Source organism: Chlorocebus sabaeus, chromosome 16, assembly GCF_047675955.1.
Source record: "Chlorocebus sabaeus isolate Y175 chromosome 16, mChlSab1.0.hap1, whole genome shotgun sequence".
Lineage (NCBI taxonomy): Eukaryota > Metazoa > Chordata > Mammalia > Primates > Cercopithecidae > Chlorocebus > Chlorocebus sabaeus.
Window position 1 is genome coordinate 48,655,726 of NC_132919.1, and position 24,827 is coordinate 48,680,552.

General features: G+C 43.9%; 1 protein-coding gene across 2 annotated transcripts in view; it reads right to left on the reverse strand.

The window, feature by feature from the left end:
* KAT7 (lysine acetyltransferase 7) overlaps positions 1 to 12,286 on the reverse strand; it is a 39,505-nt gene extending 27,219 nt beyond the window's left edge. Inside the window, exons 1-4 of one of the 2 annotated variants that reach the window (XM_008011577.3) lie at positions 12,090 to 12,286; positions 8,883 to 9,030; positions 4,074 to 4,250; positions 2,422 to 2,661 (exon numbers count right to left, since the gene is read on the reverse strand). In XM_008011577.3, the coding sequence (XP_008009768.2) occupies positions 2,422 to 2,661; positions 4,074 to 4,250; positions 8,883 to 9,030; positions 12,090 to 12,104 (580 nt within the window). In that variant the 5' untranslated portion in view covers positions 12,105 to 12,286. The remainder of the gene's footprint in view (positions 1 to 2,421; positions 2,662 to 4,073; positions 4,251 to 8,882; positions 9,031 to 12,089) is intronic. The other variant, XM_008011575.3, reaches the window with a different exon arrangement.
* Between the last annotated feature and the right edge of the window lie 12,541 nt (positions 12,287 to 24,827).

A 24,827-nucleotide genomic window follows, 5' to 3' on the forward strand; every position in this document is an offset into this window, starting at 1 on the left:
CCCAGGAGGTGGAGGTTGCAGTGACTGATCACGCCACTGCACTCCAGCCTGGGTTATAGAATGAGACTCTGTCTCCAAAATAAACAAACAAATAAATAAATAAATACAAATAAACTTTCCTCTAATGCAACATCTTTTTTATTTACCCTATGGTCTACCCCATTAAGAGGTTAACTCCTGGGCATAAATAACACAATCAGGACCCATTCTCGCCTACCTCCTCCTCTCCATTCTGGTCACTCTGCCCCAGGTATACTGGCCTCTAAGTGTTCCTCAAACTGGTTAATTATTCTCTTGCCCAGAGCACTTGCTGTTCTCCCTACCCATAATGTTTATTGTAAAATATTCAAACAGCAAGTCTCTGCTCAAATGTGACCATATCAGAGTAGCTTTTCCTATGTCACATATACATATACATATGTATGCATACATGTATGTATGCACACAATATCCTACCCTCAGTACTCCCAGTTTTATTTTCCTTCACAGTATTTACCTCCAGTTGATACATTATACATCTATCTATTTGCCTTCCTCAGCTAGACTATAAGCTCCATGAGAGCAGAGACTTTGACTTGTTCATAGCTACATCCTCATAACTTAAAACAGTGTCTGGCACATGACCAATATTCAGTAAATATTTACTGCATGAATGACCAAATATAGTACATAAAAGTAACAATTTAGCAACAAATGGTTAGTAACAAGCAGAAGCAAAAGAAAATTCCTTTTCTTGCTGCATGGCAAGTAGATCCCCTTCAACTCTTACAGCACATTAGCCATCATCTCTTATACTAGTATAATATGTTGTCTTTCTTAGTTTTTCATTATTTATTCCAAGGAAATCAATGCAGGCCTGAAACAATTATCCTCTTTGAGTGACAACTGGTATGGAGTTCAAGAGAACTTTGCTGTATTTATTCATTTTGATGGTTTGAAATTATCTGAGAAACTGCTATAAGACCAGGAAATGATCCAAATTAATTAAACACTACAGAAAACCACTGGGCATGGTGGCTCACGCTTGTAGACCCAGCTACTCAGCATGAGTGGGGAGGATTGCTTGAGCCCAGGAGTTGGAAGACCAACCTGAACAACACAGAAAAAACCTCATCCCTAAAAAATAAGACCAAAAAAAAAAAAAAAAAAGCCAAGACACATGTCTGTAGTCCCAGCTACTTGGGAGGCTGAGATGGGAAGATTACTTAAGCCTAGGAGTTGAGGCTGCAGTGAGCTATGATTATGCCACTGCGCCCCTGCCTGGGGAACAAAGTGAAACCCCTGTCTCTCTATAAAAATGAACAAAAGGCCGGGCATGGTGGCTCATGCTGTAATCCCAGCACTTTGGGAGGCAGAGGCATGCAGATCATGAGGTCAGGAGTTTGAGACCAGCCTGACCAACATGGCGAAACTCCGTCTCTACTAAAAATACAAAAATCAGGCCTGGTGGTGGGCGCCTGTAATCCCAACTACTTGGGAGGCTAAGGCAGAAGAATCGCTTGAACCCGGGACGTGGAGGTTGCAGTGAGCCAAGATGGCGCTACTGCACTCCAGCCTGGGCGACAGAGCGAGACTCCGTCTCAAAAACAAACAAACAACAACAAAAAAACCACTACAGAAAGTGTACTGTTGGCCTGCCAAGCAGTAACTTACTCTGTTCTACCGTTTTTCAAACTTGATAGCCACATGCAAAGTATGAATTTGAGAAGTAGACCCAGTAGTGAAAGACCCCTTATCTCCCAATCAGTTTCTTCCAACTCTAGACAAAAGCTTAAGCCCAATATACGCACCTCAGCTCACTGAAGGTGCACAAATAAGGTTCAAACCACTCCAAGAATCTCTAAAGTAATTCACTAAGGGGTAAAACTCATAAGAAAATAAGATATTTATCACAGAAGAAATATTTTATCTTCTTTATACTTACTAAGCACACAAAGCACAAGACCTAAAGCTACTAAAGTTACAGAAGGCTAGGGTCTCATGTGTACTCTTAATTTCACAGCCTCCTGACAGGAAATGTTTTCCTCATTTCCTTAACAGCTATGGCTGCGCAACCACTATTCTGTACTAGCTTACCCTTAACTAGTCCTCACTGAGTATGAGCTATGTGCCATGCAATAAGATATTTGGAGATAGTCTTTTTTGTTTTTGCTGGGTAAAGGAGTGAATTTTTCACTGGGAAAAGCTCTTGATAAACTAAATTGTTCATCATAGTTAATTTCCTTACAACCAGGTCTATTATTATGGACCATCGGTCAAGAAGAGAAAGGCTTTTATTCAAGTGAGCAACTCATTATCACTCAGCACATGACCACGAAGAGCCTAAGAAGCTAAACCCCAACAGAACACAAAACATTTCTGGATGATCCTGGGAGAGAGAACCACAGAACAAAGGATGTCATGAAGCTGGGGCACACTGACCTAGAGAGTTACAGCCTGGTGTAGGACACTTCATATTGAAGTTGTAGCTTTCATGGAAGCGACGGCGCTTGGGGCGATGAGAGAGATCACTGCCTGAGTCCTTCAGGGACATGTCCTTGGCAATGCTCTCATCGTGAGACACATTGGGGCTGGAGATGTCTATGTCAGACTCAGAAGAAGGTGCGTTTCCAGTTGGAGTTCGAGGTGGTGACTCATCATGATCAGCTGTATTTTTAGTTTCTAAAGCAAAAACAATTGGTAGAAGTCACGAGTGAGGTTCATTTATTTAGAGGTTTACTATTCAGATGAGTTTATGGGCTTCCCAGATTCTTTTTCTATGATTTAACCAGTAACTTTCAGCTATTTGTCTGCTAGACAGCTAAGTGGAAAATGAAGAGGCACTTCTACACCACTCCTTTTGTGCAACTTTAAATTCTAATTAAAATTAAATTTGTACTTTACCTATTACACCTATCTGTATTTCTCCTGAGTTGCTAATCATGGATAATCAAAACTGGATGGAAATAAATTTTAAAAATATTACAGCCAGGCACAGTGGTTCACGTCTGTAATCCCAGCACTATGGGACGCCAAGGTGGGCGGATCACAAGGTCAGGAGATCAAGACCATCCTGGCTAACATGGTGAAACCCCATCTCTACTAAAAATACAGAAAAAAAAAATTAGCCAGGCATGGTGGCGGGCACCGGTAGTGCCAGTTAATTGGGAGGCTGAGGCAGGAGGAAGGCGTGAACCCAGGAGGCAGAGCTTGCAGTGAGCCAAGATCGCGCCACTGCACTCCAGCCTAGGCGACAGAGCGAGACTCCTTCCCCGCCCCCCCCCAAAAAAAAACACACACAAAAACAATTACTATCCCATTTCCCTTCCAGGAGAGACACAGGACAGAAGATAAGTGACAGTGATTGTCTTTCTTGATGACACTGGACAGGCTTGGTGTAAGATGTGAATGGACTTAGACTCTTGAGTGAGCCTGTTGGTAGTCTAACAATTCAATCTTGAAATTCCAGACTGTAAATCAGGAATTGCAAACCAAATGGCTACAGGGGCTCAGCAAGGCCAAATAGACAGCTCATTGTCCATCCAAAGGGGACAGCTACTATTCAACTCCAGCCAATTATTACTATGGGTGATTGGCCACCTAGTGTTCCCAGATCTTTTCATTGTTTAAAATAAACGATTAATCCAGGTTTTTATATGAAATCACTGTGTTTTCAAATACTAGAAACAAATTTTAAAAATTTTAAACACTGTGCACGCAAACCAACCAACCATGCGGAGAGGCTAGAAGTAGTTCACCAGTCGGTAACCTCTGCATGAAGAAATTTGGAGATAAATGGGCTGAGAAGTATGGCTATAAGAAAAGTCTGCTTCAAGCCCTTTTCATCTGTGGTTAAGAAGGCCCCAGTCTCTTTTTCCTATTATAGGTCCATTTTAATATACTCCAGTTACTCTGCACCTTGAGAATATTCTGATATCAAACTGTCCTCAGCAAGACATAAGAAAGGAAACAAGCAAACAGCATTCATCTAGCTGAAGTATTAGGCATCTACCTGCAGTGGCCCCAAGCCCTCCTTAAAAAGAAATTCACCCAGATGCTCTGTGATAGGTCTAAGTCATACCATACCCACTCACCTCTATCTGAAAAATCAACCACTTGCTCAGTTTCTGAGCCAGATGAACGAGTCTGCCGAAGGGGGTATTTTTTCGGTGTCACTGGGGTAGGCTGCTGCTGACTACGGGTCACTCTTCTGGTAGAGTAAGCAGGCTCCTCAGTGCCAAAAGACTGCAAATTTCGAACAGGACTGGAATCTGATCCCGATTTTAAAAGAAAATAAAGAAAAAAGATGGAAATCTGTTTTACTTCCTATCCATATAATTTATTAGAATGTAGCTCCTCCTCCTCCTCTTCATGTTTCAAAAAATCCAACAAATCCTTAAAATGTCTATTTAATTAAATAAAATATAAGCAAAAGAGCCTAGCTCAGGTATAGAGACGTAATGTAGTACAGCATTAATAGTTTAGGTTCTGGAATTATGACTAAATGTGATTCATACCAACTAGCTACGGCATCTTGGGCAAGTTATTTTCTCCAAGCCTGTTTCCTGACCTATTGAAAAGGAAAATACTAGTAGCACATTCCTCATAACATTGTAGTGAGCAATAGGTGAGATAATGCACGTGAAGCACTTAACATCATCCGTGGTACACAGCGCTTTATAAATATTAGCTGCATCCTCTCATTCTTCCCTTTTTCTAACCCACCATAGAACAGATATTCTATTAACAAAGATATAACAACAAACAAAATGATTTCCTTTCTTAAGGGGCCAATTTTTTTCTTTCTTATTACTCTCTCTAGCACAATCATAATAGATTCATAAAGGTAAAATAGGAATGCAGCATTTTAAGTTTTTTGGATGGAAAAACCTATTCTGAGGCACTCAGTGCCCCCCTTTTATATCTCCAACCTGATGACAAAGGAAATGAAAGAAATTCAAAGCTGAAAGTAAAGCATTTTTTAAAATATATATAGATATGTTTTCGTTTTTTTTTTTTTTTTTTGATAAACAGACATGCTTAATGATAGCTTACTTTCTACAGAGATGACTATGGAGACTTTTAATCTATAATCCAGGAGTATATAACCATGCAGTACAGACCAATTAGCCAAATGTAAAATAAACTAGATTTTTACCACAACTACCCTATAAACATTGCAGCTATTCTTTGCAAAAGGATCCTACATCTTATGTGAAAACACCTAGTGTGGGGGAACCAGAAACCTAGCTATGTGGCCAAAAGTAAAACCCAAAGGAAAAAATAGCAATTCAGTGGTTAATTGGTGAAAACAGGAAATTTGTGCCCTTTACTGTGCTACTGCTTTTGTCTTCTTACTTTTGTTCTTTTTGTCCCTTCAGCCCATCCATGTTAGCACTCAGTAGGTCTGAATAAGCGTTCTGAAACTTATTCACTTGCTTGGAGCTCACCACAGTGCTAACCTTCTTTTTCCCATAGATAGCTCTTAGCAGACACTTGTCTGAGGGCTCAAAGCCCTCCACAGAACCTTTCTTTGGAACGGGTTTGGTTCGACCACTCTACTTCTTCAAGGTGATACAGATGCTGCCCAACGTCCAGCACTTCTGGAAGAGTCTGGTCAGCTCCATCAGGAACTGCTCGCTCTCCAACATCATTGTGGTGATGCTGGCTCAACTCCCTCCGCGTAAGCCCCTAGCAGTCTTAGTTTTGTTTTAATCGACATGTAAGTGTACATATTTATGGAGTATACTGTGATGTTCTGATAGATGTATACATTGTGTAATGATGAAATCAAAATAATTAGCATATCCATATCTCAAACACTTGTCATTTCTTTGTGGTGAGAACATTCAAAATCCTCTCTAAAGTATATTTTATTTTAATTAATTAATTTTTTTTTTTTTTGGAGGGCAGGATGCACAGGTCAGGTGTCAGCCTCACTCTCTCACAGCTGCACCCCCCAACGGATATTTTAACAACAAAAAATCTGAAGAAATCTTATAGACTCTCCAAAGAAGAAAACTGAAAATTTCCAAACTTTCGGGTGAGAAAAGTTAGCACACAACAAGGTTATCAATTTGTACATCTCCAGGGGCCTCCTTTCACAATATGATCTACATTTTGCTCTAGGGAGGAACACCTTACATGGATGACATTGTAAATGGTACCCCGGAGTTGTGCAACTCTGTGGTCATGAGGTCAAGACCCAGGGCTTACGCATTTCCTAGCTGTTTTGAATATTTAGTTTTCAGGTGTCTAGGGCATGGTCAATTACACTTTCTACGAACATTATGTCTTTTCCTTAGCATATGCTGTTCCATCTGCCGAGAATAACATATTCCCATCTTTCAACTTGTAAATTCCTATCAGAGCCTTTAAGACGTCAGTGTGCAGCCAGGCACGGCAGCTCACGCCTATAATCCCAGCACTCTGGGAGGCCGAGGTGGGCAGATCACTTGAGATCAGGAGTTCAAGATGAGCCTGGACAACATGGCGAACCCTGTCTCTACTAAAAATACAAAATATAGCCAGGTATGGTGATGCTCACCTGTAATCCCAGCTACATGGGAGGTTGGTGCAGGAGAATTACTTGAACCCAGGAGGCGGAAGCTGCAGTGAGCCAAGATCATGCCACTGCACTCCAGCCTGGGCAACACAGCGAGACTCTGTCTCGACAACAACAAAAAAGACTTCATCATTGTGGGAGTGCTGCCCTAAGTTGGCTATCCCACCTCTGGGCTTCTGTAGTACTCTATGCAAACCCCTCTCACAGCCCTTGCCATAATATATTCCCATGACCACTTTTCATATCTATATCTTGCACTGAACTGTAAGATCCTTGAGGACAGGAACTATGATTTTTCTATCATGGTTCCTAGGACATAACATAGTGCTTGAGTTACAGTAGCTATTTATCCATAGTCTCATTGTGGTAAAAATTTAAAGCTTAAGAAATCAAGAGACAATAGCAATACTTTAGCTGAAATCCTAAATTCAAAAATAAAGTTAAGAATAGTTGTTAAAGGGGATATTCCCACTTTCTTGCTTGAAAAACTGATGGTTTTTCTCTCATTGTGCAACATACTCATATAAAAGTGACCAAAGCGGCAGGGCATGGTGGCTCACGCCTATAATCCTAGCACTTTGGGAGGTCGAGGCAGGCAAACCATGAGGTCAAGAGATTGAGACTATCCTGGCCAACATGGTGAAACCCCATCTCTACTAAAAATACAAAAATTAGCTGGGCATGGTGGCACATGCCTGCAGTCCCAGCTACTTGCAGGCTGAGGCAGGAGAATTGCTTGAACCCAGGAGGCAGAAGTTGCAGTGAGCCAAGATCACGCCACTGCACTCTGCCTGGCGACAGAGCGAGATTCCATCTCAGAAAAAAAAAAAAGTAACCAAAGCAACACTGTTGAACTGCTCAAAACATGTTAAAGCTTTTTTCCCCTAATCTATTACCACCTATTGATCATCAGCTCTCTATATTAGCTACAACCTTCTTTCCTCCTCAGGGAATACCAGAGAAGAGCCAGGAGGGGTCAAGGGTACCCTCCAAATCTAACCCCAGATGCCTAAATGCACTAGAGATACTTCAAACTACCTTCCAACCCCAAGATTCTCAATTCTTTATTACCAAAGCAAAATTCCATATTTCCACACTGATATTTTGGTACAATTATTAATATTTATCAAGTGTGTATTGGATTACATTCCAGAATTAAACATGGTTTTAGAAGTACTGGGCCTCTGCCAATAACAAGTCCAAGAGACTACAGATGCTCCTTGACTTATAATGGGGTTAAGTCCCAATAAAACCATCATAAGTTGAAAGTATTATAAGTTAAAAATGCATTTACAGGCTGAACATGATGGCTCACATCTATAACCCCAGTACTTTGGGAGGCCAAGGTGGAAGGACTGCTTGAGTCCAGGAGTTTGAGACCAGCCTGGATAACATAACAAGACTTCCCAAGTAGTCCCAGCTACTCAGGAGGCTGAGGTGGGGGGATCACTTGGGCCAAGGAGGTCAAGGTTGCAGTGAGCCAAGATCACACCACTGCACTCCAACCTGTGCAACAGAGCACAAGACCCTGTCTCCAGAAAATAAAAGCACTATACACCTAACCTACCGAGCATCATAGCTTAGCCTAGCCTACTTTAAATAGGCTCAAATCACTTACATTAGCCTACAATTGTGCACAATCATCTAACACAAAGCCTATTTTTAATAAAGTATTGAATATTGCATGTAATTTATTGAAGACAGTACACTGAAGGGTACTGGTTTACCCTTATGATCAAATGGCTGACTGGGAGTTACGGCTCCCTGACTGGAAGTTATAGCTCATTGCCACTATTCAGCATCACAAGAAAATATTTCGGCCACATATCACTAGCCCAAGAACGGATTGAAATTCAAAATTCGAAAAGTTTCTACTGAATGCATATTGCTTTAGCACCACAGTAAAGTTAAAAAAAATAATAATAATTAAATCAAACCACCATAAGTCAGATACCATCTGGACTTCAAGTCCCTAAGCCTAAACCATTCAAACAGAAAGTGAAGGGATAACATTTTCATTTTACTGATGGAGACACGGCGATCTAAAAAAACAAACAAACAAACAAACAAAAAAAACACAAATGACTCAAGACATACATGTGTCTCTATCCATTATACCATCCACAGTTCCTTTGGGTCTACAAACTGGATAGCAGCCCCCAACAGAAGCATTGTTAAAGAGCTGACAACTCTGCATTCACTCCACATTTTACCAATCATCTGGTGCACTGTCATCTACACCAAGCCAAGGGACCAGTTTCCACATTAACTAGGAAAATAATGTGATGGGCCCGTCAGCCAGATGTGAGGAGTGGTAAGGAAAAATGAAGATTTTTACCTTGAGAACTCTGGCTTAGCCTGGCTGAGGAGCGGGTGACTCGAGCAGATCGTCGGGATGTGCCATCACTTTCTGAACTGTCTGTGTGCTCGAGATCTGTAGAAAAATCGGAATCTTCGGTTCCATCTGAACTACTGCCTGCATTCCTCTGTAATACCATAGATCCAGATATTAGCACAGAAGCATTTGGTCTGAGGGTTTGCATTAACACTGAAAATAAAACAAGCTGTGACACCGAAAACACCAAGTTCAAACCTAAGAAAGGATTCCACAAGCATTTCCCATCCTCCCACCCACCCAGGCAACTTCACTTTATTTAGAACACTTAAATGGAACAATGTACAAATAAGGGACTTTTGTTAAATAAATGAAGAGCTTCCATTTCATTCGCTCCGTTGCCCAGGCTGGAGGGCAAGGGCACAATCTCAGCTCACAGTAACTTCCGCCTCCTGGGTTCAAGCGATTCTCCTGCCTTGGCCTCCCAAGTAGCAGGGACTACAGGCACCCACCACCACGCCCAGCTAATTTCTATATTTTTAGTAGAGATGAGGTTTCACTATGTTGGCCAGGCTGGTCTTGAACATCTGACCTCAGGTGATCCACCCGCCTTGGCCTCCCAAAGTGCTGGGATTACAGAAGTGAGACACCACACCCAGCCATGAAGATAATTAATTCTTACTGTATTAGCACTAAGTATGAACCAAGATCATTCGGAGATCAGTATCACAAAAAAAGGTCCAATGTAGTGAAAAAATCGTTGGTGCTAGACCTCATTTAACTTTAGAGTAGCTTTTGTTAAATGTCTCCATGAAAAGCTATACTATTTTTTAAAAATCATATACTATCTCAAAATATCATGGACCACAACTCTCATCCCAAAAGAATTTAAGCAGAAAAAGACAAAAATTGTTACTGCGTATGCCATTTATCCTTGAAGTTTCTCCACATGAAAGCCATCTATCTTTCAAAAAGGCAGCTTGCACATGAAGACTCATGGGTATTCAAAAACAGTTGTTTTCAAAACCATCTTTTCAGTGAATAATTATCTGTCAATTATTAACCTCCTGAGGAGTTCTTTCTTAGCCATAAAGATAACTTTTATCAATTGAGCACTAACACTATACCCTTTACAAAACCAGAAAGGAAAAAATATTTGCTAAAAATACAAAGATTCACGCTGTAAGTCCCAATTCTTTATTCAAAACCCTGAGGGCCAGTTGTGTTTAGAATTCGTATTTTTTTTTGGAGTTTTAGAAGGGGAGTACTTTGCATCTATCCTGCAAATATTGGGTGCAATAACAAAACATAATACTTCTGCAGCAAAAGATATAAACAGTCACACTAAATGAGACACACAAAAACTGTAAGTAGCCTCAGGACAGATTAAGACAGGTTTGCTGCCAAACAGGTTACTAAAAAAATGTACATTTTCAAGAAACTCCTGGTATTCAGGAAATTAAGAAAGAAGACTGGGGCCCTATTTCAAGGCACCAATATTATTCCTGCATTTGGTGAGCCTTAACACACATACCACCGGCTGGGCGCGGTGGCTCATGCCTTCAATCCCAGTACTTTGGGAGGCCGAGGCGGGTGGATCACCTGAGGTCAGGAGTTCGAAACCAGCCTGACCAACATGGTGAAATCCTGTCTCTACTAAACACACAAAAATTAGCTGGGCGTCATGGAATCCGCCTGTAATCCCAGCTACTAGGGAGACTGAGACAGGAGAATCGCTTGAAGCCGGGAGACAGAGGTTGCAGCAAGCCGAGATCATGCCATTGCACTCCAACCTGGGCAACAAGAGCAAAACTCCATCTTAAAAAAAAAAAACAAAAAACCATACATACCACCCACCAGCTGAGATCATTTTAGGAGACATTAAAAAGCATACATTTTCAGCCTGAAAAACCTCTGTGAAGAGAAAGATTTCTACTGAAATGAGCAAGAATACCACCCAGTTTTCCAAATATCTCAAGGGTAACCTGCCAGGAAATGAGCAAGAATCACAGAAAATGTCTAAAATAAGCAAGAATCACAGAAAACAGCTAAAATGAAGGGGGAATCTTAAAAGTCACCATTATAGTCTAATTACCTAGATATTTAAAGCCTTGATGTGAGACTTGTTCCTTCCTGGCTTGATCCTGGAACTCAGCTCTTCCCTGTGGCTTTTACCAGTATACCTACCATTGTACTCCAGAGCAGACCAACTGCTCCTTCACTTCCTTCCTGTAACACTTTGTATACACCTCCAAGCAGAGAACTTACTAGATCGTTCTAAGGTTATTCATGTCTGTTTTCTCCTATCGGGCTGTGATACCCTTAAGCCAGGTATCACATCTAATAAATTTCTGAATCCTCAGCAACCACCGCGCAGAAAGTAATCAATAGATATTTGTTGAATTGAGTTAGATTTGTTCTATATTCTGGATCTGCCACTGCCTGAGTGGCTTGCGGCACTCCATGGACCTCCGTTAGTTCAACTGTAAGAAGTAGGGGGCCATTCCTGGGTGACCTCCTAAGTCCTAATTCTAGAAGTTTTCGGTTTTTACCAACTGCATTTTCTAGGAGCTGTCGAACTAGCAAATAAAGATTACGGCTTGGAGGCAACTGGCCTGAGTGGGATCCCCTGGGAGTGAGCGCCGGCTTCCCATCACCCAGTCTTCTGCTTTGTTGTGCCCCTCACCTGGAAAGTAACGAGGCCTCCAAAACCCCGCCTCTGCACCTATCAGCGTCCCCGCTCGGAAAGGCGGGGATTCGGGCCACCCAATCGAGGTCCGCCTAAGCCGCGCCCCCACAGGACAGACTGCCAACCCCGACCAATCAGGAGAGGAGGGATCGTTCTCTCCAGCCAGTGGGAGAGCGCTAGGGCCGGGGCCAGACACCGCCCCCGCACGCGGGGAGGTGACCGTTGAGCCCAAACAGGCGGCGTCACCAGCCAATCAATATGCTTCCTGACGTTTCAGCGACCAATTAATAAGAACGCCTCGGATCCAGGCAAGCAGAGGGCGGGAATAGTTGCAAGCACAGGCCGAGGCCAGGGTCGGGCCCACATTTTTCTGTTGGATATGGACAGAAGAGAGGGTGGCTGAGCAAGGTTCGGGGGAGCGGGAAGTTGGGACCCAAGCACTGTGAGGCGTGGCCAACTGCGTCACGGTGCTCAATCGACTGTCCTTAGAAACCCGCCATCCCTCCTCTCCCGTTTCTCACCTTCCTTCGCGGCATTGCCGGCGGCTGCGGCCCGACGGTTCCGATTCGGGCAGCGGCGGCAGCAGCAGCAGGAACGGTGGCTCCGGCGGGCTCCGTGGCGGCCTCTGTAGCAGTCCCAATCCTGCGGACGATCCCTAGTGCCTCCTGCCTCTCAGCGTCTGGAGCGTTCTGCGCAGGCGCCGCGGGCTGAAGCGCTTTTTCCTTCACTTCCGGCTGGGTCTCGCGTCACCTGGCGTTACGGGCCAAAGAGGGTGCTGGGAGATTAGATCCTTTTGGTGAAGCTAGTGGGCGCCATTTTGAAGTTGGGCAGAAAGTGACGCCAGTGGTGGAATCCGGGACCAGCCATTTTTAGTTAACGTGAGTGGCGCTGTTTGTGGGCGTGGGTAGCCATTCTTGTTTGGGGCAGAAGCCTGACAGTTGATGTAAACGGTTCTCATCTTTACCTTGGGCAAAATTTCCCTTCCCGGTCGTTTTAATTTCTAGAGTCGAGGAAGGAAACCCCCCGGAATCCATGAGTTTGCTGAGATTAGATTTAACCCCTTCGTTGCCTGATTGTTTAAAGGACGTTTCCGTTTATTACATAAACTCAAAAGTTGCGGAGGGATGTTTTGTGAAAGAAACTTTGTATTTTAAGAACCATCCTGGTGTCGAAGGGGTGGGAATGGGGAATTGAAAAAGGAACTAAAGGGTAGCGTCCGCCATCAGGAAGTTTCCTGTCTGGTAGAGGAGACATTGTCCTTGCCCTTAGCTAACAGCAAGTAAGTTAGTTGATGTCGCGGGGAGGAGGCAAAACCGTTCTCCAGAAGCTGCAGCTCAAAGAATTCCCAATTTAGCTCTGTGGCGAGCGTCCACTTCCTTCCCGCACTGTGTTTGGGTTTGAGACCACTGGGGGCCCTGGGGTGAAAAATGTGATTTGAAAGTGTCCCAGGAATGCAGTACCAGAGTCAGAAAAGCATTGAACCCCATTTAGCTCGAATGACCTCTGGAATCCAGATGCTTGAGGCGGAGGAAGAAGAGGAAATGTTTTTACTGAAGCTGAAGCCCCCAAAAGAATGGAAATTTAAATAATAATGAGAGGGCCTAGGAAGGAGAGGTTGGTCACTGATACTAGGCTGAAAGAAGAGCCTTAAGAAAAGGCTGGAAAGTGGAGAGCAGGCGTTGAAGATTTAACCTCTCTGGAGGAAAGGCCTTGAGAGGACCAAGTCTTGCCCAGTTGCGGCTGGGTGGAACCCAGGCACGCTCAGTCATTAAGTTAGGATCCCTAACCCCAATTTCAATCTGAGGCCCCTTTAGATGGAGATTTCCCCCCGTTAAGATGGAGATTTTCCCCAGGGGCTAAAGAACAAAGTAGCAGAAGGTAAACATCTGATTGATGTGCTAAGTAAAGAACTCTCAAGAGTTAAAGTTCCAGACCTTTTAGCCAGCACTCGCCTTGGGGATGTCGTGGGCCAGTGTTGACACAGGCAGCTTTTAGTATTTAATACTTAGCTTTTAGTGCTTAGTATAAATACCTTTGATAACCTACTTAGGTTGAACTGCACGTAAGAACCTACCCTTGAAAATGGCTCACATTACTTATTCCTTTGTAGCCCCTCACCACTTAAGCATTTAATTTCATACCATTACTCTGTTATTTTGCACTTACTGATATGTTCCTGAGGTTACATTTGAATGTTCTGGCTCCCCAACTAGTGGTAAGAATCTCTTATATTAAGAGCATATCTCAATTATTTCATACCATCCTTCTTTTTTTCTCTCTCTCTTCTTCTTTTTTTTTTTTTTCTTCCTAGATAGAGTCTTGCTGTGTAGCCCAGGCTGGAGTGCAATGGTTGAATGTCAGCTCACTGCAAGCTCCGCCTCCTGGGCTCAAGGGATTCTCTTGCCTCAGCCTCCCAAGTAGCTAGGACTACAGGCGTGTGCCATCACACTCGGCTTATTTTTTGTAGAGACAGAGTTTCACCATGTTGCCCAGGCTGGTCTTGAACTACTAAGCTCAGGTGATCTGCCTGTCTCGGTCTTCCAGAGTGCTGGGGTTACAGGTGTGAGCCACCACTCCCAGCCATACCAGCCTTTCTTTTTTTTTTTTTTTTTTTTTTTTGAGACAGAGTTTTGCTCTTGTTGCCAGGCTGGAGTGCAATGGCACAATCTTGGCTCACAGCAACCTCCGCCTCCCGGGTTCAGGCGATTCTCCTGCCTCAGCTTCCCGAGTAGCTGAGATTACAGGCGCCCACCACCACACCTGGCGAATTTTTGTATTTTTAGTAGAGACAGTGTTTCTCCATGTTGGTCAGGTTGATCTTGAACTCCCAACTTCAGGTGATCCACCTGCCTCAGCCTCCCACAGTGCTGGGATTACAGGCATGAGCCACCCCGCCCGCCCCTTACCATCCTTTCTAGTGGTGCTCAAACCTTGTTCTTCCCACAGTAAATGCTTGCTGCTCAGTAAGAATATCATTACTGTTTTACAGTCTCTGAATGTATAGTACTCAGAGATGGTGAAGTTACCCTCCCTGGAAATTAGTGTTTTAGAATAAGATCTTATCCTGACTCGCATCCATCACACAAATACCAGCATTACAGGAATTAGTCGTTAGTTAATTTCTTACACTAGATTCCCTAAGACTGCAGCTGACGCTAAAGAGTTTACAGTTTCATTTAGATATGATTCTTGTCCTTGGAAAATGTACACTCTGGCAGAAAGATGAAAAAACTAACACCAGTAGGATAGAAACATGATCATAAGGAAAAAAAAGTGTATAGTACTTGAAAGTAGACCAGCTAGGTATATTTAGAATGGGGAAGGGGAGGATGTTAAAAGCTTATTCCTTCTTCCTTTCTTTTTTTTAAACCAAACATTTACTTTGAGGGTCACGCTCATCACAACACAATTAGCTTTCCGAGCAGGAACTGATGTTGATTTCAAAGTCTCTGACAGGTTGCCCCTTGGCAATCCTCAACCACCAGACTTCACCATTGACACTCTGGACAGTTCTCCTTGCCTTTCTATTTTCTTAGACTTTACTTCCTGCCTGGATGCATCTCCTAACCCTCTTTAAATTTTTATTTATTTATTTATTTTTATTTATTTTTTGAGACGGAGTCTTGCTCTGTCACCCAGGCTGGAGTACAGTGGCACGATCTCAGCTCACTGCAAGCTCCGCGTCCTGGGTTCATGTCATTCTCCTGCCTCAGTCTACCCAGTAGCTGGGACTGCAGGCGCCTGCCACCATGCCCTTCTAATTTTTTGTATTTTTAGTAGAGACAGGGTTTCACCGTGTTAGCCAGGATGGTAAAATTGTATTTTTTCAGAAAATCTTTTCTGATTCATTCTTTGTAAGGTAGTAGGGCATAATGATACGTTATTTTGCACTTAACTGCTGGATTTGTTATTTTCCTTGTACAGTTTGCTAGATAATTCTGTTCATTTCCCTTCCCAAACAGATAATAGAAACATAAATAAATCATGTTTATTGTATCATCAGCTCTACTAGTGTCCAGTACAAGGCTTTGATGTCAGATCTGAATTTTAATCTCAGCTCTGCTGCTTCCTACCTGCATTACTCTTGGACAAGTTTTTGTTTTTGTTTTTTGTTTTTTAAGAGATAGGGTCTCACTCTTGTCACCCAGTCTGGAGTACAGTGGCACAATCATAACTCACTGCAACCTTGATCTCGTGGGCCAAGCGATCCTCCCACGTCAGCCTCCCAAGTAGCTAGGACTACAGGTATACACCACCATGCCTGGCTAATTTTTAAATTATTTGTAGAGATAAGATCTTGCTACATTGCCCAGACTAGTCTCGAACTCCTGACCTCAAGCCAAATCCTCCCACCTCAGCCTCCCAAAGCACTGGGATTACAGGCAGGAGCCATGCCCGGCCTTGGACAAGTTTTAAATTTGTTCGTGTCTCACTTTTCTCACCTGTGATGTGGGGACATTAATAGCCACCTCACAAGGTTGTAAGGAATAAAGGAGATGAGTGTTGTAAAGCACTTTGCACAGTTCCTGACATAGAGTAATTGCTCAATAGCTGGCTATTGTTATTTTTATTTCCAGTCACTCTAGTCATGGCTATAACATTGTAATGTTAGTGACTATATCTTTACATGGTCTCAGTGATTGTTTTCTTTTATCTGTTCAACCTCTTTAACTCTGTTCAACCTCTGTTCAACCACTTTAACTGAAGACACACAGAGTGATTACCCAGGCATTAATCACCCAGGTACCAGGCACTGAGTTACACCCCATGGACAAAACACCATCTTTCCCCTAAAGGAGCTTAGAATCCTGTAGGGAAGACAGGCCAGTAAGCACACAGTTATGAAAATGTAGAGTATTACATGGGAAAATAGGAAGATAAGCAAGGTTCAGAAGTGCTACAGAGGAGGAGGTAGAGTGTTTCATTTGGAAAGTTTAGGAAAGGTTTCATAAAAGGCATGAAACAAGAGTGGAATTTCACAGGATGAATGTTTGCCAGTAAACAAGGACAATGTATGTGTTTTACATGCAAAGAAAACAGAATGTACAATAGTACAGAGGTGTGGAGGAGCATTATCTGTGGGTGCCTAGGAGGGTGCATAAGAGGCATGGTTTTGGGAACCAGTTCATACAGAGTGTTCAACACCCTCCTATGGAGACTGAACTGGAAGTGGTAGGCAATTTCTGAAAGTTTTTAAGCAGAGGAGACCCCAGTGAGACATGCATTTTAGAAGTCTCTGGCAGCTGTGAAGGGCACTGATCAGAGTAGGAGGGAGACCCAAGGCAGGAGACCAGTTAGAAGGCTGCTGAAATAGCCTTAGCCAGAGACAAGAAGGGACTGAAATAGGCACTGGGAGTGGGGGCAATCTTGTATGTGTGTGTGTGCTTGTGTATTTCCTTACTTGTATCAGTGTCTTGTCTCCTCTGTTTTGTAAGCTCCCTGAAAGATCCCTGGATGTCCTTTAAAATGTTGCCTTGACAGTAAAATTATAGGTACCATGTTTCAAATACAAAATGTAGTTGTTCATTGTTTGCTTCTCCCAGAGGTTGGGAGCCTTGCCTGGATGGCCACAGCATCTCCAGCTTCTCCCTTGCTGCCTGGCACCCAAAAGGGCTCAGTAGTTGGGGTGGTACCAAATTGAATGTTTCTCACCCCACTACCAGTTGTTGACACAGCTAGGAAAGGCTTGCACAGAACCAGCCATGCTCTCTTCTCTAAGCCTCTTTCTGACCAGTGAGGTGGCTAGTAGGGGTTAGGGATAGCCATTTCCTCTGTGTGCAGTCTTGTAAGGTGGGGGAAGCATGCCTTGGCCTTTTAAAGACAATGCTAGTGTAGCCAGGCCAATCTCATAACTTCTGAGGCTTAGTCTCTGTCCCTTTGGGAGAATCTCAGGGGTTGCTGATGTGACTATAATTCCTATTAAAATATTTTCATTTGCAGCTGCCTTTAAAAGGGTCAGCACAGTCACTAATAGGCCCTTCTTCCTTACTCTTGCTGGAGATGGCCTGGAGCTTCTCTTACATTCTGGCTACCTGATTTGAATCTTGTAGCACCCTTAGCCCCCAGCCGCAGCCCCACCCTGGGAGAAGTTATTGGACAGATCCCAGCAGGCTCAGGCACAGCTCCCCGCCTCTGCAGCTGGGGATATAAATAATCACCAAAGCTAAACAGTCAAATAACCACATTTTGAAAATCGCTAAAAAAAAAAAAATCACTCTGATCTTGATTCAATAGCAGTTCTTCTCCCACCTCTGCCCTTCATCTCCCCTCTTCCTCCACTTATCTACCTCCCTTCCCTGATCCAAGCTCCCTAGGGAAGTCAATCTGAGCACAAAGCTGTCTTATGATGAAGACATCCTTTTCCATATTCGATGGGGCCAAAGCCCTCTAGGGCTGTAGTTATAGTTACAAGATGTTGTTATGGCAGCAGAGGCCTCAGGGCAACATATGTTCCACAATGGTAATTGGGTTTTCTTTAACAGACTGTCTCTCCTGGGTTCTCCATGCCCAAATTCACATACCAAGAAGACCAGGGAATTGCCATTATGGATGAGCCTTCATTTTTTGATTCCAGCAAAACCAAATTGCTCTATTCCCCGGGGTGGAAAGTACCCAGTCACCATGGGCTGAGACATTTAGACTGCAGGCATTTTCATTTATACATTCAACAAATGTTTATTGAGCACCTGATGGGTGCTAGGCATTGGCCAGAAGCTGAATAAGCAGACATGGTCTTTCCTCTCTGTCAATTTAGGACAAGTATGTACAGGAAGGGGCTAGAGGAACACTTTCACCTGCCCTCAACCCCCCTACACCATTTCAAAATGATTAACCCAGTGTAATAACACTAAATGAAAATTTGAGGAAAATAAAAGATATCCTTAATCTCACTGCTGCCACAGAAGCTTTATTTTTTTTTTATTTTATTTTTTTTTAAATTGAGACAGAGTCTAGCTCTGTTGCCCAGACTGGAATGCAGTGACGTGATCTCAACTCACTGCAACCTGCGCCTCCCAAGTTCAAGCGATTCTCCTGCCTCAGCCTCCTGAGTAGCTGGGACTACAGGTGCGTGCCACCATGCCTGGCTAATTTTTATATTTTTAGTAGAGACAGCATTTTGCCATGTTGCCCAGGCTGGTCTCAAATTCATGGTCTCAAGTGATCCACCAGCTTTAGCCTCCCGAAGTGCCGGGATTACAGGCATAAGCTACCATGCCTGGCACAAAGCAATTTTTTTTTTTTTTTTTTTTTTTTTTTGAGACGAGTCTCGCTCTGTCACCCAGGCTGGAGTGCAGTGGCGTGGTGTCAGCTCACTGCAAGCTCCGCCTCCCGGGTTCCTGCCATTCTCCTGCCTCAGCCTCCCAAGTAGCTGGGACTACAGGTACCCACCACCACACCCGGCTAATTTTTTTTTGTATTTTTAGTAGAGACGGGGTTTCACTGTATTAGCCAGGATGGTCTCAATCTCCTGACCTCGTGATCCACCCACCTCAGCCTCCCAAAGTGCTGGGATTACAGGCGTGAGCCACCACACCCAGCCCAACTATTTTTATTTTTTGTATATTACCTTCCATTTTTTTTCTCCTCGTGCATACATTTTATGTGCTTTTTTTAATATAGATACACTCATTATTTACATGAAATTTTATTTTTATTTTTTTTGAGACAGGATCTTGCTCTTTTACCCAGGCTGGAGTGCAGTAGTACAATCACCTCTCACTGCAACCTTGACCTCTTGGTTTCAAGCGATCCTCCCACTCAGCCTTCCAAGTAGCTGTGACTACAGGCACATGCCACCATACCCCGCTAATTTTTTTGTTTTTTGTAGAGATGGGGTCTCATTATGTTACCTAGGCTGGTCTCAAACTCCTGAACTCAAGCAATCCTCCTGCCCCAGCCTCCCAAAATGCTAGGATTACAATCATGAGCCACTGTGCCTGGCCGAAATTTTATATTTTATACATCTTCTCAGCATTTTCTATGTTTCCCTAGAGTCCTCGTAATTGTAACTATACTCACTGGGTGACATTGCACTGTGGTGCTATGATGTAATGTGCTCTCATTCCCCTGTTGCAGAGTTATTAAAGCTCTTTTATGTCAGATAATGCTGCAGTAAGTGTCTGCATGCATCCATAGCTCTCTCCTGTTTTTATTTCTGCCACTTATATATTGCTTCTTTCCTCTCAAAGACTCGCACAATTTACAGTGTCATCATCAGTGTAAGGGTGCCAATTTAAGTCATTGTTTCCAGAGCTAAACATTACCACTTTTTAAAAATCTTGTAATTTTAATAAAAATGAAAATGGCACCCCAAATATGCTTTTGATTTTATTTCTACTGAGGATATACTTCAGTCTTTCATGTGTTTATTTACTAGGTCTGTTTCCTCTTCTGGGAAACCCTATTCATTACTAATTTATCTTGATGATTTTCTTAAGTTTGAGTGAGAGAAAGCGATGCTTTAAGCTACATTCAGTTATGGGTCAGTGTTACTGTTACTAAGAAGGTAGAACATGGCCGGGCATGGTGGCTTACACCTGTAATCCCAGCACTTTGGGAGGCCAAGGTTGGGTAGATTACCTGAGGTCAGGAGTTCGAGACCAGCATGGCCAACATGGTGAAACCCCGTCTCTACTAAAAGTACAAAAATTAGCTGGGCATGGTGGTGGGCACCTGTAATAGCTACTTGGGAGTCTGAGGCAGGAGAATCGCTTGAAACTGGGAGGCAGAGTTTGCAGTGAGCCGAGATTGTGCCATTGCACTCCAGCCTGGTGACAGAGCGAAACTCCATCTCAAAAAAAAAAAAAAAAAAAAAACGCAGAACATTTGCTTCAGAATCATTTCTTTAGTATTTTCTCCTCACTCTTTCCCTCTGTCATCCGAATTACATCTAGTGGTGAATGCTGTCAAGTTCACATACTACTGAAACAGGGTGAGATTGTAAACAGAGGCCAGGCGTGGTAGCTCACACCTGTAATCCCATCACTTTGGGAGGCCAAGGCGGGCGGATCACGAGGTCAGGAGATTGAGACCACGGTGAAACCCCGTCTCTACTAAAAAATTTAAAAAATTAGCCAGGCACGGTGGCGGGCGCCTGTAGTCCCAGCTACTCAGGAGGCTGAGGCAGGAAAATGGTGTGAACCCGGGAGATGGAGTTTGCAGCAAGCCTAGATCGTGCCACTGCACTCCAGCCTGGGCAACACAGTGAGATTCCATCTCAAAAAAAAAAAAAAAGAAAAAGAAAAAAGAAGAGATTGTAAACAGAATGTGTACGTGGCATGGATAAAAGTGGTGAGGAGAGGCTGGGCGTGGTAGCTCACGCCTGTATTCCCAGCACTTTCGGAGGCTGAGACAGGCAGATCACTTGAGGCCAAGAGCTCAAGACCAGCCTGCCCAACATGGGAAAACCCCATCTGTACTAAAAATACAAAAAAATTAGCCGGTGGACCTGTAGTCCTAGCTACTTGGGAGGCTGAGGTGGTACAATTGCTTGTGCCCAGGAAGCAGCGGTTTCAGTCAGCTGAGATCATGCCACTGCCCTTACCCCAGCATGTGTGGAGGGGCCATTATAAAAGCCATAATCAGTCTTGCCCACTATAAGAACTATGAAGATGATTCTGTAGACACTGCTTTCCTGGTGACCTGGGAGAAACTAAAAAGTTTCCCAAACTAGTCAACCTCAGGAGGATACAAAAATGACACTGCATTTTGCCATTTATAAAATGTGGGTCTTTTTATTTGTTGGGAGATGCTTTCCCAGGCATGGTGGCTAGGAACGGGTTCCTCTGAGTCATTTATACATGTTTGCCCAATCTCCCTTGTGATTAACTGTACCCAAATATGAATCAACTGGCCAATGGGAGGGGTATAAGCCACAACTAGGAAACACATTTTCTCTATTTAAGGCAAACCAGCCCATACGTAGTTCAGACCCACAACTTTGGACATCTTAGTCTTGCTCTTACCAGCTGAGGTTACTGAGCCCAATCCAATCTCAGCAGTTAAGGATGATTTTCTTGCTAGTCTGGAAATTACATGAGAATGAGTGGACATTCAGTCATTGTATTATGTGCCTAGCCTTGCCAGCAGATGTCACTACACCAAACCACATTTTCCAAAGATATGACTGGAAGGAAAGGACAAGCTTTAGAAAGACCGAGTCCGACCATTGTGACCCTCTTCTCCCATGGCTTCCATTAATACCCCTGGAAAACTATCAAGGATATGTATATATCCATGGTTCCCAACGGTCCTGAGGCCTAAACTCAGCAGGTCAAGACCCAAGGCTCTGGGCAGAGTCAGAGTTCTTATCCAGGGACCTTCTCCAGATTGGGTGGGGAGCACAGCTGCTGTAGGAAGGGTGGCAGGCCATTTAAATGGGGGATACACATGATAGAGTTATCTAGGAACAAGAGCCATAGTCTTGGAGCTGTTCCAGATGTCATGCGGAGCTGATATCTCAGGCAAAGCACTCCACCCACCCTCTGCCCTGCCCCTCTGTCCACACGGGTGGGGGCTATCCCTTGCATAAGGGCTGTAGGCTAGGGCTGATCCATGGGTTCTGGGGGCTCCCCAGTGACAGCCAGGCATAGCCACACCATGTCAGGATGCTGGGAAAGTTCCTAGCAGCTTAGACCATCATGACTGTTCTCCTTCCAGACAACTATAAGTAGCATTAGTAATCTGGGAGAAAGAACCGTTGGCAGTTCTTCTGTAAAGACCTTCATTCCACGTGCCTGTCCATGGAGGAATAAAGACAGAAATCCTTCCCTGGCCTGCAGTGTCCTGCGTGGTCTGTCTTCTGGCTAACTCTCCAGGCCCATCTCACACAAACCTGCTTCCTTCTCAGTGCCGCAGCTTCACTGGCCTTCCTGCAATTCCTTTGGAGTGTGCAGGTTTCTTCCTTCTTTGCACATACTCTTTATTCTGCCTGGAATGTTCTTCCTCCATGTTCTTCTTGGCCTATTTTCACTAATCCTTCAGATCTCAGCTCAAATATCATTTTCTCAGGAAACCTTTTCCTGAACCCTCCAGGCTAAATCAAGCCCCCCACTGCTATGCTCTTATAGCACACTGTGCTTTTCTTCATAGCACTTGTCTCAGTTTGTAATTATACATTTATGTGTGTGATATTTGGATTCTTTACTTTCTGTCTCCCCAACACACACCTAGACTGTAAGTTCCATGAGGGCAGTGTCCATTTTACTTACCATTGCATTCTCAGGACCTGGCAGAGTTCATGGCACTTAGTAGGCATTCAATAACTATCGGATGTATGCATGAATGGCAAGTGGGTAAATGAAGAAAGTTAGAAAACATAGTGTTACTCTCATACATACATTTATATAGTATTTGCATGTGAAATATAGTGCCTAATTCTGGTCACTCTACCTGCAAAGGAAGATATATCAGAGTCGGGGAAAGTCATCTAAATTGATCTAAGTGGAGACTACTATACCAGGCAAAGTGTTAAAAGATTGTGAAAAGATAAAGGCTGATATCATGATCCATGTATATGAAAATATAAAGGTGATACATGCAGATTTGTTTTCCAGATCCCAAAAGTCAACGCTAAGGGTCATTTTTTAAAAACCAGACTGTGGATTCCCCAGAGGAGGGACCGTGTGTTATTTATCTGCGTATCTCCAGCACTTAACATGATGCCTGGCACTTAATAGGGACTCAAGAAATGTGTTCTGAACTATTTTTGTTGTTAGCTTAAAGGAGGTAGACTTGAGTTGAAGGATAAATAAGGTAGTATGCAATTATTCACTTGGGAAACCCCAGAGGCAAAAAAAGAAAAGTATGAATAGGGTCAAGAAGGATTCCTTTACATGTATAGACAATAGCTACACAATGGACTGTTTCAGGGACATTAGGGCTATTCAAGGCCCATCCGTTGACCTTTTGAGATCATCCTTACGAAGGGCAATTACCGTGTGCTCCCACAAAGCGCATCTTCTTCCCACCAGGAAGGACCAAATTCTAAGCTGTATAAGTCATTGGTCTCACCCTACCCGATAGCCTCCGTGCTATCGCCTTCAGTGCCCTCCACTCTTAGGCACAGACCCTTGGTCCCTTGGCATATTTCTGTTTCCCACCAGAGAAGGGAAAATCCCAGAAGGTGGTGCCCTTCAGTCAGAAGTAAAAATGGCTGCATCTCTCAGGGCAACCAGTGCCTGGGCCTGGTATTCCTGAGCCCACAGCAGGGAGGCCATTAGCCCCGGTCCCAAGAATCCCTGCAACCAGCATCCCTGGCATTTAGCCTTCCATCCCTGGCACTTAACCCCCTGGCCCCATAAGAAGGGACATTTCAAATAGTTTTTCTTGGAGCCATGGAGGGTTCAAAAGAATTCTTGAACATTAAAAAAAAAAAATCCTCCAAAAACAGCTATTGAGCTGCTTGGCCTCACTTATTTCTTCCCTCTCCCAGCAGTGTGGAGCTTAAAGAAAAGGTTAAGGATTTGGATGTGTGTCCATTAGCCTCATTCCAGCCAGTTCCACAGGTCTCATACAAGATACTACCAGAGTCCCAGGCCCCAAGGGGTAAAGGCTGCATCCTGTCCCAAAGCTGGGTCTGAAGGAATAGGCATCAGGAAAAGACATACCTTGACTCTTGTCAGTGGTGCACTGGTGCCTCGTGAAAACTAGGCTTAGGGCTTCCCTCTTCGCTTCCCACCCCTCCCCTTCCAGCAGCCTATAAATCACTGAGTATTAAATACTGTCTGGAGGACCCTGTTCCCCCACCCCTACCCTGAGGCTCCCTGCCAGGCAGAAGGCTGCAAGCTAAGCAGGGAGAAAAGAGAGAATGGGCAGCAGGCAGGGGTGCCCATCATTTATCAACCAAACACAGCGGCCAGCCACTCTTTCCAGCAGCATTCTGGCAGGCTGGGCAGGCGATGCAGCCAGTGTTTTCTGGCAATGGAGAGCACAGTCCCGCAAGAATTCCCCTTATTTGGCTGCCCCACCCAAGAGGTGGGGAGACAGAGTCAAGGAGTGAGTCCTTTTCTCTTTTGATTTTTGGTAGTTTCAGAATCCAAACACACTTCTGGTCCTGCATAGATTCTTACCTCCTCTTCTACCCCCTTCCGCCAAGTCTCCCCTAGGGCCTCCTCTTGCAGCTTCACTTTTGACCCCACAAAGAGCTTTCCTACTTTCCCTGGCACACTATTGAAGTGTCTTAGGAGTCCCGGTTCCCTAGCTCTGGCAGGCTTTCTGAAAGGGCAGTGCCAGCCTCCTCCTCCTTTAATCTTCTGGTT